The following is a 16,999-nucleotide window of genomic DNA, read 5'->3' on the forward strand; positions in this document are numbered from 1 at the left end:
CACCTGGGTGGTTAGGGTGAGATTATAGTTTTGTCTTGCAAAAGAGGCATTACTTACCGTGTAGGCTTTCCCTATAGCGGATTTGTTGCTCGTAAATAAATAAGGTGACCAGTACAAGGATCGCTTCCAATGGTACCTATGCGTTAGTTAGTATCAGTTTATTAACAATTTCAAAAGTTCAAAACACCACAAGACTGCGATACATTGAAAAGATAGGATTGATAGGAACGTGTCGAAACGACTCGGAGTATAGTCCTTGAAATGAAACACTTACCTGGGCCTAGGCTACGTAAAGAGTAGGTATACACATTGCACACATTGCACAGTGCGCACTGAATGAAAAGTGAAAGAAGATAGCATAAAAGTACAAGCGACAAAATGTCGAGATCGATATGTCGGGTCGCGGTCCGGTAAACTTGAGACGTACACAATTTCCGCCATTATCATGCTGTAGTATTTACTGGGACATCTCCATTTTACAACACGAAATCAGGTCGAACGCAGGCTTCCTTAATTCCCATACGAGTACGCAACAATTCCGTCAACAATTTACCATCCGTTATTTCCCACGACCGCATAACCTGAAGACGCGCTGTAGCCGAGCAAACTCAATGATCCGACACGCATGAGTGAAAGAAAGTAGATTTCTCTTCGACCCGTTACGTGCCGAGTCAAACAGCGGCGGTAAAGCGCAATCGAATCGCGACATCCCGATGCAATCATGCTGTTGTTGATGCTAATCGAGTGATGATAATCCCGGTAAGATTATATTCATAAGAACAGACGCGGCGCCGTCTAAAATCAGACAGATCGCGGTACCTTTCGTCAAGTCTTGACGTGTAGGCCTTCTCAATCTGCGTTTGACCCACAAGCAGAGATAAGAGTTGCGAAAACTGTTGACAAAATGCCGTTAATGAGACGGAATACAGAAATTCTCTTGAAGGAACTCAAACATCAACAAGTACACGATTCGGGCCCATCCATCTGACTTTTTCCAAACTTTCGCGTTTTGACAAGACGGGAACGTTACAAATCGTCTCGTGCGTTCACATAAATTAACATCATAAATGAGATCGTGTTAGGATTTGAAAATTTGTGCTGGACTCTTGATATCTGACTTGGACCGTCGGTCAACTTTTTAAATGCTTGCACGAGATTCTGAAAAATTGTATTACCTCCCATTTCTATACAATTGAATGGTGTATTCATATTGAAATAAATAGTTGTTGCCCTGACGAGCGTCAATCGAAAATATTCTGGTTTATTTCAATGCGAATATATTTTTCAATTGTCTATTGAAGTTTCGCACCTCCAACAAGCTCTCCCATTTTATATAATCGATTTTGTGAAGCAATATTCATCTGTTATCGTAATGTTACAAATTCAAATTTATAATCGCGAGCATGTAACGCCGAAAGGACTATAAAACAGCCTTCGATTACAAATACTAATGCTCTCTATAATAGTGATAAATCAAGTCTTATTTGCCAGCTTCAAGTGCTATGTGTGGCAGATGTATAAAATTCCAGAGATGGTCAGAGTAGTCATCGTTGGTATACCCCAGTAGAAGTAGAGATAACGTAAGAAGTATTGATTTCCAAGTAAGGAAAAAGTCAGTATCCGGGCGTAGTTTTGCCTTAAACACTTGACAAAGGTGTAATTAGTCTAAAAACATATTCACTTTAGTAATTAGTGCAAATCGCACGTATAATATCAATCCTATAACCGAGTACTATGGTCGATATTATTTGCATGCGGGTGTTTGAACCGCGCTGACACATCGCTTGGCCAGTGGCTCGGAGCCGGCGTTCTTAATCTGTTGGCGGCAGCTGCATTTTGAGTGCAAAGTTGACCGGTTTGATTCTGGAACCAGTTGATGCAGGGTAAGTAGCGTAGCCCGTACGCTACTTGACACGAGCGTACGCGGGTCAGCGGATCGCGATCGCTGAGAAATTGCTTGGCCTGGAAAGACTTCGACTGCAGAATGGTTGGAATACCTTATTCTGGATGGCGTGTGTGAACAACCGTACAAACATATATGTCAAAGATATCTTGGTAATACATTTCACAAAACAACAGCTTTATAACAAAAATGGCGCCTTCTCTTTACACACAGCAGACTCGGACAACACGAAAATTTCCAGATTTTCTAAATTTGATCAGAATCAGAATTACAGCTACAAAGTTGTTTTCTCAAATTAGTGTAGAATTAAAATTAGAGCTACACAATTTTTCCAGATTACACTAGAATTAGAATCACCGAATTCGCGAAAACTTGGTCATTGAATCAAGCTCCGTTCATATCAAATCATACTTCATTATTATGAGCATGAGAATAGCCACTGTCTGTACACAGCAAGCTTGGATCATTTTGCACTATACAGTAGGGATCTTCAAAAATGACTTTTTTTATCAAATCGTACAGGCTACTTGATAAAATTGTTAGGTTATCTAATTTAAGCCTACACACCAAATTCGGTTTAATTCCAACCAGTCGCCGCATTGCTACAGGAGAAGAAAGTTTCTATTTATTACAGAAATAAAATAACAAAAAATTTGAAAATTTTCTGTTCACCCCATGAAAGTGTTAGGTTGTCTATAAAAACGATGTTCACCAAATTTAGTTCAATTCCAAACAGTGGAAGCGGAGTTATTGCCGTCGAAAAATTTGGATTTGAATAAAATAGTATTTACGGTGACCGATTCTTTGTTTATTTATTATAGTTGTGCTCACCGTAAATACTATTTTATTCAAATCAAAATTTTTCGACGGCAATAACTCCGCTTCCACTTTCCTGTAGCATTTTCAGGAAAACCAGAAATTAGATTAGAATTACAATGAGAGTACGGAAACATTTCACAAATTAGATTAGAATTGGTATAATAAGACAACAAGAATTATTAGTAGTCCAAGTCTGCCATGTTGAATGTCTGTCGGTGTAAATAACGTTAATGCAATTAAGCAGTAGCTGGACCGTCGACCGTGCGGCATTGTACGTTTATATTGCACAGGCTATACCCCCGTCGGAACTCGATACCGTTGCACGGTCCATCAAAATTTCCCATGCCATTTAATTTATATTAGAGGCCGCAACTAGTGTTTGCGCCCAATTGAAAGGCTTCACCCAGACACACTTGACTGTAGCCTGACAATTTACGACCGGTAGCGTACTTTCTCAGCCGAAATACGCCCCCGTCGGCGGAATTCCCAACCTTCTTGGGTTTCGCATTCATGCATCGGTATGCGTGCGAGTATTGGGCAGGAAGCTTGAAAGTTAATTGAAATTCCAAGCACACTGTTCGGGAGATGGTGGATCGTTAGCGTTGGTAGCGTATGTGTAATGTAATCTTTTCAAACCATCACGGATACTATGTGCATCGACGAATTTACCGAATAAATTCATCTTCGTGTTCATAGGGACCAGAGCCAAGACGAATAGCCTTGAATAAGGTTGCTATATTTTGAGATCCGATGCAAAAGTTATTATAGCGGACGAGAAAACGGGTGATTTTTTAAATTTATACAGCTACCTCATCATCATCATCATCATTGGTTTATTAGCAATTTTATCAGTTCAATACACCACAAAATGCGATACAATGAAAAGACAGGAAGATATCGAAGCGGCAGGGAGTAGTCTATGGAATCTGACACCCACCTTGGCCTAGGCGATGTAAAGAGGAGGCATGCACACTGAATGAAAGTAAAGAAGATAGTATAGAAAAAGAATGCGACAAGAAATAGGGCGGCATGTCATGGGAAGCGAGATCGATAGGTCAGTCGTGGTCGGTAACCTTCCGTTGGGTTGCCTTAAAAAAGGTCATTTTCCAAACTCAACTCCCGAAATACCCATCTCTCGTCAATTCTGCCCACATTTCGCGTAATTCGTGGTCTCTTTGGGTATTTAGGCTAGAGAGGAGGACAAATTGCCGAATAGGAGGACGTTTGTTGAAAAGGAGGACGTATGGTAACCCTAGCCTTGTAGAAATGTATCGTGAATTAAGTGAATACAAAATATATGTCACCCTATCGATAAAAGTAAGCACATGATGAGCCAATATTATTATATCCGATCCGCTATCCATGTATAGCACAGCTGGACAACTAATTAGAATTAGAATTACTGAATTCGCAAAAACTTTGAAATTGAATTATATTCCAATTATATTCTCATAATCATGAGACTGACAAATACCGTATATGTACTGTGCAATTTAACACCAAGCTTTACTCGTCTCACACTATCCTGTAGCGCTTTTGGAAAATAGGAAATTAGATTAGAATTAAAATTAGAGCAGAGAAACATTTCACGAATTACATTAGCGGCATTTCGCTCTAATTAATTAAATTAGACAGCTAGAATTAGGTGGCTGCAAGTTGTCCAAATCAGGTATAGAGTCATGCACGCGCTATAGGATTTCGTTGCGGTGGTCCTCCAAGTAATGTGAACTAAATGGGTGTGACAAAAGCTCGATTTACATCTCTTGGAAGTGTATGATCAAATATGCAATGCTAATCGATTTCTCTTCCTCTCTCATACACTCAAACACAGTTTTAATACATACATACAGGCTCACTTGGTGTCTAAATAGATTTATTTTTTGTTACTATAAAGTCTAAAGTCAGTGTTAGTATATATTCAATCCATTCTTGAAATAATCTATTATCATTACTTTGCCGCATTTTAAAACCCAGCATTCAAAGCGAATTACTTATATGAACGGGTATGTGGACACTTTGATTATACCTTGCTTTGTGCCCCTCTATTTACGCAATCAATCTTTGGAAAGTAGCTGGTGTTTGATTGGAAACTCTTTGTTTTTGATAAATTGATTACTGTAACTACGCGGGGGAACGAAGCCGGTGTTTGTTTATTTTGAGTGAAATGTGTTTCAACTTAAGAGAGGTCATTTCTCACCCGGCGGGCGAATTCGGGAACACCTGAATCATTTTGGTACTCTAACAATAAAGCTGAGCTCGGAGCGGGTAATTACTGCTGCAAGAGGCGTCGTTACAATTCCATTGCTATAATACTTGAATTTTTCGTAATGTGGTCACATTGTCCCGTTCCTATGACAAAGATATGCAAATTAGACAGCTTCCTGGAGGTACAGAACTTCAATATACATTTGAATAATATATTCATATTGAAATATACAGGTTGCCCAGCACATGAGCATGCGACAAAATGAAAAACGACAGATCAGCATACGACACTTGAGCACGTGGGCAGTATTTGGGGTTATAGGGCCGGGTATGGGTTGGATTGAGGATTGCGTTAGGGTTAGGTATGGGTTTTAGGATATGTATAAGGGTTGATTTCAGGGTTCGCGTAAGTTTGTGGGTTGTGAAACCACATGCTAAAGTGTCGCATGCTGATCTGTCGTTTTTCGTTGTGTCGCATGCTCATATACCGGGCAACCAGTTCGGTGCTCCGAAAATGTAAAGGTCGTTTCTGATCATACCTCTGTGTGCATCAAATCCGAAAAAACTTACCAAACACCTCAGTGGTAGCCCCCTTGCACGATATTAACTTTGCGGTATGCAAAACCGCCTTTTTTCTGTTTAATTATACAAAGCCCGTTCGCGATAGAACAACGTCAGTGTGGGAACTGACTCATTTCTTGTTACCGACAACAGCGCGCTCGTCATGTAAATCAATCGGGTCGCCACGGTCAGTGATGATGTTTGTCGAAGACGGTTGCAACAAACAGGGCGCTTTTTCTCGCGTTATTGCGAGTGAATAAACTTCCGGACGCGGTCCGTGAGTCATTACTGACAGTAAAGAATTTTTAAATTCTTCCGATGTCACACGGCATTGGTATTTCGGCGTTATGAATTTTTCAGTAACTATATTCGCATATTGTTATGACGCTGTCTCGCGGCAATTTCTTGTGACGCAGTCTCGGCAAAAGCTTCATAGGAAACGGGACAAAAATATCTTGCGCTTAAACCCAATTAGATTCGTACTGTTGTTTCGTTATATTTCGTGGAGCTATAATTCAATAGCACTATATGAATTAAGCAACTATTTCGACCTGATACGATCGGTTTTGAACCTACTACTCATAGGTGGTATGCTTTTTATGATTTTGCCGATGTTTTTCGACTGTATTTATCATTTACACCAGACCGATATTGGCACCCAGGTATTGAAGTAGATACCGTAAATTTATTCTCAAATCCAAGTACATGTACGGATTTACAAGTAACTTCAAAAGTATATTCTAGGGCTAGGTTTACTTGCAAAACTATTGGAGGTACAGGACTTCAATATACAATTGAATGGTGTATTCATATTGAAATAAACCCGAATAGTTTCGGCTGGAGTAATCGTCAGAAACTATTGCAGAGAAATAGAAAGAATATTCTGCCAGCAGTGGAGGTTTCTCAAACATACCCCGAAAAGTAGAAGTAGTACGTCACGAACCTTCTCTGTTATCACGTTTGTGACACCGGTTCAGGATTTGGTTTTGAACATTATATTTGTGATGATCTGGAATTGAAACTAAATATTCTGATTCATTACCGGGAATAGACTTGGATTCGTTTTTGATGGTATCGGATTATTTATAGATTTGAAACATACGATTCGGTCATCTTGAGTAGGCTGTAGTGTCCAGTGCTGGAACTGCGTTGCCTTTAAAGAACCTGATTTTGAATATTGTATGCGACCGCAGTGAAAGTTTGTTGTACGAAATCAGCTTGATGCACAGCATAGGATTTCGGTGAAGGTAATCAAGTAGTCAGGGTTTCTACTTGAGTAGAAGTATAATTTACGAGATATGTCAAAACTACTTCAATTATACAATGAAAGGATGAAAACTACTCGCGTATAAGGGCAGTTACAAAAGTAGATTTGAACGAGGGGTCACGTGTACTTTTAGCGGATAATTGGATGTGGGTGTTATTAAAAAATTGCAAGATCTATCTTTGCAACTGACGCTAACAGACTGACGACACTTCAAATTGGTGTAAAGTCTTCGAAAACGTTAGTATATTCATTTACCGTGATTCAGCTTCACACGGGATTCTCACGACAATGTCACCCGCAGAAAAGAGCTGCGCACTCTGAAAAGCTTCTTGAAGGTATACAGAACTTCAATATTCAATTGAATAGTATATTCATATCGGAATGAACCCGAATATTTTCGGCTAACACTCGGCAGGGGTAATCGTCAAGAGAGCTGGAGGGATTGTATATCAACAATGGTATCACAAAATATAACGTCACCGGAATGAAATTTCGAGTAATCGGGGCGAACAGATCGCTTAAGCTCAATGTGCTATTTTTAGATGGTACACGAAATCCCGCTGTTCTCACAGACTTGGCTTATTTTTCAGGCCAAACTATACTTTGTAAAGACAGACATCTCCAACCAGAAATGAAGATATATAGTACAATTCTAACATTATGTGCGAGAACACATAATTTACATACACGAGGGCAAAATTTTGTCAAAATTAAGTTTTTAAAGTCAAAATCTTCCGTTTGACACCGCAAGTGTAGGCACAATCGTCAGAAATACATTCAGTGATACAGGGCAATACAATTACATTCAGCCAAATGACGCAAATTCATGCCAAAACTACTCTTCAAATCCAAAGTGTAAAAGCAAGTAGTTTGGCGTAAATAACTGTCCAAGTACAGAAGTGAGAATAGTTTATTCTAAGACATAACCACTCCAGTAAATAGTGTAGTGGGCAAACTATTTTAATACTCCGAAAAATTCTTCGTTACTATAGCCACCTCTGGATTTTAGTCTACAAATCCGTAACGACCAGGACCGTGTCACGGATTCGGCCTTCATTAAAACGGCGTACAAAGGTTGGCCCTGATCAAACAACGGGCGACCAGATTGATATTCGTACATCTTTTATCCTCCCACTTGAGAATAATCATCCCAATCCAATTAATAGCGATCACCGTTAGTCATCTTGGTAACTGGCTCCCGCCGTCTAAGTATAACCGATCGTAATTTATCATAGTTAACGAAAATTGGGAATAGGCGGAGTCAACGACAGACAGGGTCACGCTAGGATGGCAATAAGTGGAGAAGCAATTCTGTCATTATGCTCAGATTCATTGTTACGTGTCGCCATCAAACAGAGATCAATCAGAACGTAAGAGTGACGCGCTTTGAAGAACAGTGCGATAAAACAATGAGTATCGAATCGTTTTTCCCACGTCAGAATGTACGGAAAATGTGTCAAGTCACCGTTTTTATTTTTGTGATTCGAGTCGTGTACTTATATTTGTGGAAGCCATTTCAGATTTTACAAATTGGATTAGAGTTAGAATCATAGCTACGTTTTTTTGCAAATTTGATTAGAATCGGAATTACTTGAGTCGTAAAAAATTAAATAACTTGGATTAGAATTAAAATTAGATCATAAAAACATTTCACCACCTAGAATACCGGCATTCCCCTCTAATTAGTGTAATTAGATTATCGAAGTTATAGTCGGTAGCGTTTTCGATAGACGGTTATACTATACTATAGTTAGGACATGGACACTGGACAGGTGATTCACGTCTTTTACGGAAGCATAGTTATTGATTTTGATTGGCGAACGCGGCCTCTTTAATCTCACCAAATTGGACGACAGCATAAATCATAACTCACGCGTTTACATCCACTTTACCTCTCCCCGCGACAAGCGCGCGGCAGAAAATTACACCGCGTTTTCGCCCGCGCTTCGTACGACCGACGAAAACGCGCGCGATAAATCGCCGCCATCAAAGGCCCGTTGCACTTGATATTTGCGATGATTCACGTGTCGCGGTAACGGTGATTGTGATTATAAACATCCGCTTCGCATCCAAGGCTACCGTTCGACACGTCCACGCGTTTTCTCAATAATAGCCGTGTAAGGTCAGTCTCAAACGGCCTTGCTATACGTAGACTGTGTTTTTATGCTCTGTCTAACACACTGCTTATGACATGTGAGCAAGGGATATCCGATAATATGTATTGTATAAACGTGCAATAGAACGATATATGAACACATAAAGTCATTGAAACATAAAATTTGTATTATTATAGTTGTTTAGTTCATAGGTTTTTGTTGTTGTTTATGATTTGTTTGGCGATTTTAACTCAATGGTTTTGTTCGGTTGCATCTATATAGGCAGTAAAATATAGAATTTGTATATAATGGTAGTTTAGCTCATTTTATGTTAAACTATACATCGCTAGGGAGACTTGCAGAACTAGATAATTCTTGTTGTCTAATAAGAGTAAGATAGCGTAATGCCGGTAATGTAATTCTAATATAATTTGTGAAATGTTTTTTCCATGCTATAATTCTAGCTCGAATCTAATTCGGAAAATCTCTGTCTTGTACACAATACACAGCTGATAAGACGTGGATAATAACTGATAAAACGTAGTATATTAACGCGGGATCAGTAACAAATAACGACATTTAATGTGCTAGGCATATGGAAATGTAAAAATTCGATTTTACGTTAGTTTACAATTGAATAGCATATTCAATATTCATATTGAAATAAACGGAATACTTTCGGCTGACACTCGTCACGGGTAATCCTTAGCAAGCAGAGAATTGAAAAGAGCATTGTATATGAACAATCATTGTGTATATTTTGTGATACATTTGTTGATATACAATTTTCGTTCCAATTCTCTACTAGTTGCTGACGATTACCGTGACGAGTGTCAGCCGAAAATAGTCGGGCTCATTTCAATATGAATATATTATTCAATTGTGCACTGATGCTTTCCTCCAAGATTCTCTTCAAATGCTATGTTGGTTTAATTCATAGGTTATACATCGGAACGCTGGTCGTGGGTCGTAATGTCTCGAAGATAATTTGTCCCGAGCACAATACAGAAAGGCCCGTCGCGTTATTTCTGTCGTTTCATAGAAATCTCTGTAATTTCGTTTCGCTATATATAATCGGGGCGACACGCTTCAAAATCGCCGAACCTAAATAATATCCAAAGAATACCCCGTTTCGCACCAGAGCAGTCGTGGCCGAGCGAAGAGAAAGTATGTTGTTATACCGACAAGTCAGCGTACTGCACAGCGGGTATCTCGCATCGTAGCTATTGCCAAGCAAGATCAATAATAGGGGGTGAAAGGGTATAGCATTGTAGATTGAGGTTGTCAGCACGTGATGGGAGAGGTATGGAATAAAATCGGAGATTTCCACAAATATATACTATAACTGAGTAAGTTTTACCCCGTTTTATAGTGGAATTGACTACATATTGTTGGTTTCACTGATACAACATCCTTAGTTACGTTTACTTGCGCTGATGCTAGAAAATTCCGCACATTCACGGCTCTGGATGTATTGATTCGGAGCTCCCATACGCTTTATATGACATACCCGTAAATAGTATGTTTTCTATGTTCTATTTGGTTTTTGCGTTGTACAAGTACATGTAACTAACACAGCGCCAATACTATACCTTCCCAATGCAGTTTCATTCGTTATCGAAAACTGGTTCTTGTATTGGCACATATGTAAAATCCAACTCACGAGACTAGATAATGAATTACTGAAGAATTTATGATTAATGACACGGACGCGAGTGAGTAGTCGTGAAGGCCTATACGCGCTGCGCCACCTGTCTTTCAAGCCGTGGCAGTCATTCCGTAATATTCCCAAAACAGCCGGGAAACATTCGCCAGATTAGAACAAACCTCAAGAGAAATGATCACTCGCGCCGGCCGCTGTGGCTTGAAATAACCTTCAGTTGCATCATCATACCACCATTTGATCAGCAACACAATAAGCGCTGCTAATTGATTGCTTTCACAGCTTCAAGGTATAGGAGAACCGCACTATGCGTTAGATATTTCATTGTCTCTACCGAAAGCCAGCTGCATGTATAATTTTAGAAGCGTCGGCTTCCGAATATAATTTTAGATGCATCGACCTCTGACAATTTTTATGCGGTGTATTGTTTTGTAATCTATAAGTATCGTGGAGTCTGATAAAGTTTGTAAATCGAGGCTGCTATCTTTATTTGAGTTCGCCTTATTTCTCTGCACCAGAGTATTTCAGGAAGCTTATTTACGCAATCATTAGTGTGCTGTGCAATTCTGGAATGATTACAAATTATGAGTACCAGTAAAATTTATTTTACGCCTGTAAATCTATAGCTGTAAATAGCGTAAACAAACCTTTATAGCGCTGTTGTGGATGAGTTATTGTGAGCTTGCATTTTTCTGAAGGTTACGCGTGCCTGCTATAATTTCTGCGCGATTTAGATGATTCAGCTATGCCTATAGGAGAACAGTGATTCATCTTGACACTATGCTAAAAGTCGCGTATAAGAGCATCGCTAACGGTAATGTACTTACAGAAAAATTATGTTACGGGCTTCAGGGTAGTGTTTCGCGCGAGCTACTAGTGTGGCACTCTCGTTCAACGGGAATAATGATGTTAATCAGACATCGGTCAAAATATGTTGCTCTGCCGGTGCGGTCGGCTTGTAGGTCTGGCGAAATAGTAAAAAAGCGTGGGGGTGCGCGTGGTATACGATTTTAAAACTGTATTAGATATCCATTGATCGCGTTCGAGTTACATACCATAACTATCGATGTAATATATCCGAATCGCGAAATGTCGATTGTAATGTTTGCATAACCACACTGTATGGCCAGAAATTTGTTTACGGCCGATTCGACGCCATTTTGTTGGACATCGATGTAACAATCTTCGCGTGCATGATTTCGCTAAGTAGCTGCATGTCAATTTGCGTTTTTGGGGAAGTAACTAATATTGCGCGGAGTCTATTCATCATTTTTTAGAAAGTAGAAGTGCGATAGCGGGCATGCAGATGGATTATTGAGGCTAGCTAAGCTAATTTTCTGCGTTCAGTATGTTCCGATTCTTCGGTTAAAAGTGATGATGATTCCATGTCAGCGATCCTTCAAAATTATAATATTCTACTATTTACACCCATTAGTATTTTAAGCGCGGCTTTCCTGAGTTTTTGCTGTGTTTTTCTTAGTCGGATTGGAACATCAATAAAACCTATTTATCTTCCTAAGCTACTGACTTATTTGGTGGTCAACGGTGGTGATACGAGGTGTATAATAATCTATATTGATTGTCGCGATCCTTTGAAGCGTTATCTTGATCTAATACTTGCGCTATCCCAAAATGTCCGTGAAAAATAATTAGTGTAATTGGATTTTGGCGCGGAATTCACGTAATCGTTCAACGTACTTTTATGCAAAAATATGTTGGCTATTGATGTATTTCTTACGATTCTTTCATATTAGAATGATATTGAATATTGTGAAAATTGCTATAAAAATAGCCCCGTGGTTAATATGAAGAACTATTCTGTATAGGGTGTGAGTTGTCCAGTTATTCAATATGGATTGTCCATTTCGATACGATTGTTGATATACAATGTTCTTTCCAATTCTCAACCATTTGCTGACGATTACCCCTAACGAGTGTCAGCCGAAAATATCCGGGCTCATTTCAATATGAATATATTATTCGACTGTATATTGAAGTTCTGTACCCCCAAGAAACTAATTCTGAACATATATGTGCTAAAAGAATGTATGGACAATACTTCATGCTAAATTTCGTTCACGTCATTAGTTATCTTGGTTATAGTTAGTTGTACACAGGAAGTCAGTTTATCCGTTATTAATTGTCATAAAGTCTCATTATCTTGTTGATTAATGGTCGCAACTGCTAAACTGTTGATCTGGGATGTTTCTTTAGCGATTGTCAATTAGCACAAAGTCGTGTAAGGGTGATAAAACCATTCCAAATTCCTGTAATTTGCTGACACATACGTCCGTTCTGGGATTCGATCGAGGATGCCGTAATTGTTTTATGCGGCATGCATTGTTTTTGTAATAAAGACCGAGAGGATTGGTCTGTCGTCAGCAACAATTATCGCATTTGTGATGTCACAAACAGATAGAAGCGCGGTCGTGTTTTTAATCTGTACCGTAACGACCGCCTTCTGTACGCACTGTCGTCTTGTTTTAGAATGAGATGTTGATGGATTGCGGGAAAATAAATAAATAATCAGCTGATGAAAGGAGTTATAGATAAGCGCTGCCTTTTCGGGGTTAGTAACAAATCCCTCTGGCTGTACAACGTACACTTTTTCACTCATAAACGCCTTTCTATTCGCGTAATACAACATCATCAACTCAGTCAGTGCCTGTTGCTGTATGATGCAGACTAGTAGGTTGTATGCGAGTAAGACTTTAGTGTAATTAGTTTCCAGGTATAAATATTCGCGTACGGGAGTATTATATAACAACAGATGCAAAATGGTATTGTTTACATGTACAGAGTGATGAAATAGTATTGCTTTTAATGGGATATTAAACTTAAACGGTTTCAATGATTGAAATGACATCGAATCCTATGGAGGTGGCCGCGTGTCACTTCTTCCCTCCAAACTTTGGTAAGTCATATCACATTCTTATCAGGTTCATAGGTATGTTAAACAAAGAATATTCATCCTATGATTCTGGTGTGAGGTGGAGGAACTGTCACATGATTATGAAAACTATTTGGACTTGCATTTTTATCGAATAAAACGAATCTACGTCTCTTTTTTGCTTTTAATATCATGCTCATTTACACCTGACCCGTATTATCCGATTGCTTGTGATCAGCTGCCGACCTTTAGCACTATTAACGTTAGCTGTGGAACGTTAAGAGCTTGGGGCCGATGAGAAATCTAGAAAGGCCCCAACACTCGAACCCAGGGATATTATTTTCATTTACATCGTAATTGAACCCACAATACTATGCTGCTGTTAAACTACCCATGGTATGTTGCGGAACGGTGCTACAACTTTATGTCAGTATAAATCACGAGTTTTCTTCACGGATTAGGATACTATAGGAAATATTGATTCGACATATTATTATCCATATGATCGCTGTAGTTTCCTATAGTTTCAACACGAAAAGTCACATTCACGTTTTGAACAATAGATATTATTAACGGTTTGTAATATCCATTATATGAATGTTGGTTTCATAAAGTTCATAAGTTACAATAAAAACATGATTGCGGTTAGGCCTATAGTGTAAGCAAATTGTTGACAACAGTAATCACTAGTTTGGCGTTATAGTCAAGCACATCAAAAGCTAATTTCATCCCACTATTTTATGCCCTCGGGTAATAAATTCACCCATTTATTAACACCAGTATGGAGAGCGCACAAGTTCCAACGCAAGGATCACCTTATTTACTGGATCACATATTCGCGGTATACTATCAACATGCCAAGTGTTGGCCTATATTAGCGTGACGTTCTGTTCACCAAATTATTGCTGTTATGCGTAGTGTCGGAAATCGCCGAGTCACGCACGTAAATTCGAGGATGTAGTATGCCTTCTGTTATGTATTATCTTAGGGTTGTAAGCTTTTATGTAAACCAGCTGGGAGCTGCGGGCTGTAGTACAGTAGGGTTGTCCAAAATTTGGACCATCTCAAATATTATGTGTGTCGCCAATGTCTCATTCTAAAGATTATTGTTCAAAATATCAATGAACCTGTAGGAAGCTCACGGGAAATGTACAGTACCGGTACAGTAGAACGCACAGCATATCGAGAAACTTTGCCACAGATAATCACAAATTTATGTGTTGTATCAACTTTTTGTGTATGCTCCGTGCGATAAGGCCTCATGGATCGGAATAACCAGGCGATTCTGCCCCAACATTTCTCAGCACACCCGCTGCAAAGACCCGACTTTTCCCAATGGGTTTCCGCGTGATTAAACCAGCTTAGCACACTTTATATCTCCTGTTACTCACCCATTGTGCCACCGGGATTTCATGGTCGACACGTATCTCGAGTCGAAGCATGCCGAGGGAACGTATCGCTTCGATATTGCCTAATATCACAACATATATCACACGCGTGTTATAGTATTCTGGAAGTCTCTGTACACTTGAATAATATATTCATATTAAAATAAACCCGAGTTATTTCAATATGAATATTATTCAATTGTATATCGAAGTTCTATACCTCCAAGAAGCTCTTTAAATCTACGGACCCATTTCAATATTTACGCGGGATTTATGTTTGACAATCGGCCTATTCTTTGCAGGCACAAGCGGCGGGTACGGCTATGGAGCGCACGCCCAATTACCGAACGCACACGGCATGAATCCCAACGCTCAGGTGAGAACTAACAGCGTATGTATCGCCATCTCATCCGCGTATGCGGTGTCTTCAAAATGCATGTAGAAGTGGTCCGTGCTACAAGTCTGCGGATACGGAATAAAAATAAAGTATATATGCCTGGTGTAGATGACCATTGTAGTTCACAAACACCATGAACACCACAAACAACTACAACAACAACAGCAGCAGCGTATGCATCGCAGTGCAGTGTTATTAAATTTAGTAATGACGCCTTTAATATTTGATGACATCAATATTTCAAGTGGCAATGGAATTGTGCATCAAGTATATTAAATAGCCGATCATGAAGCTCTTTAAATGTGAGTTAACGTGTTATTATTCACTGAGTCACGAAAGAACACATGTCCAAGCGACAATTCTTCGTCTCGTTCATATATTTAGAATTTATATCACTTCAGAACACTACACAAGATTGCAATACAATGAAAAGATGGGAAGGTGTCGAAACGACTTGGAGTAGTCTTTGAAATCAGACATCCACCTCAGACTTGAAAAACCAGTTTTTTTTTCTAGTAGATTAGAATTAGGATTATAGATACCGGTATTCATTTTTGTTCTAAATTAGATTAGATTTACAATTATAGCTACAATTTTTTCCAAATTTGATTCGAATTCAATTTATAGCTATACACAGGATTCCTTCCAACATAGATCATAATTATAATTATGGCTACACCTACACAGTTTTTTCCAAATTACATCAGAATTCGAAGTTCATTGTAGCAAGCTTGGCACTTTTCTCACTATACTGCTCTCTTGTAGCATTTTCATGGAATCCAGAAATTAGATTAGAACTAGAGCAAAAAACATTTCGCAAATGAGATATTAATTAGATTACCGGTAATTCGCACTAATTAGTCAATTATTAGACATCTAGAATTATCTAACTGCGTGACCCATCATGTCCCAGAACTTGCACATAAGAGGTATACGCACTAAAAGAAAAGTAGCATGTAAGATAACGTATTAGCGACAAGCGATGCAAATGAAATTGCATCTGCCGTTAGTCGAGGTCGATATCTCAGATTGTGATCCCGTTATGATCTCGAGCGCCATCTATAATAGTCAGTCTTTTGAAGCATTTGGATTGTGCGGTATATAACGATATTTTTCGACACTGAATATCTCATGCTTTGTGCTTCAAACTATCTTGCTATATAGCTACGAAAACGTTAAGTCGCGGCGGAAATAATACGAGTCTACCTTCATTCCAGGACGCCTACGGTGCGGGATACGCGCAGTACTACAATCCGCAAGGAGGGTATTACCCGGGGAACGCCGCAAGCTCAGTAATACCATCCCCTATGACGTATCAATTACAAGAACCTCCTCCAGGTAGATGAGAGCGTTTCGTGTGTCCGCGAAATTGCGTACGTTTCGTTTGTAGCGGATTGCAAACAACCTATAATAGGAGGCTTGCGTACGAATTATTTTGTCCAGGCTTGTTCAAACTGCTGGATTTTCGCAATGCGCAACTAGAACTAGGACTTATCACTTTTCAAAACTAGCGCCTAGAACTATCACGAGAACTAACGACCTTTAAAAATCAGCTACCAACTAACTAAAACACAACTAATGGATTTTCAAAATGCGCAACTAGAATTAGAACTACAGATCTACTCACTATTCGAAATTCATGACTAGAACTAGAACTAGAGCTAACGACCTTTGCAAATCCGCAGCTGGTCAACTAAAACACAACTAAATTCAACTCCGAAGCGACTCATTAATTTTAATATAATCGGAATCGGAATGGTTTCCCACATCATCACCAGTACAAGTTTGAAATGGGAGGAGTTGGGACCCG

At 39.2% G+C, this 16,999-nt stretch overlaps 1 protein-coding gene across 1 annotated transcript in view; it reads left to right on the forward strand.

The window, feature by feature from the left end:
* LOC145448795 (protein phosphatase EYA2-like) overlaps positions 1 to 16,999 on the forward strand; it is a 68,376-nt gene that overhangs the window by 37,643 nt on the left and 13,734 nt on the right. Inside the window, exons 9-10 of the mRNA XM_080327245.1 lie at positions 15,095 to 15,168; positions 16,407 to 16,527. Of these exons, the coding sequence (XP_080183371.1) occupies positions 15,095 to 15,168; positions 16,407 to 16,527 (195 nt within the window). The remainder of the gene's footprint in view (positions 1 to 15,094; positions 15,169 to 16,406; positions 16,528 to 16,999) is intronic.

The sequence above is a fragment of the Botryllus schlosseri genome, chromosome 10 (assembly GCF_051294905.1).
Source record: "Botryllus schlosseri isolate E-star chromosome 10, Bs_hap1, whole genome shotgun sequence".
Classification (NCBI taxonomy): domain Eukaryota; kingdom Metazoa; phylum Chordata; class Ascidiacea; order Stolidobranchia; family Styelidae; genus Botryllus; species Botryllus schlosseri.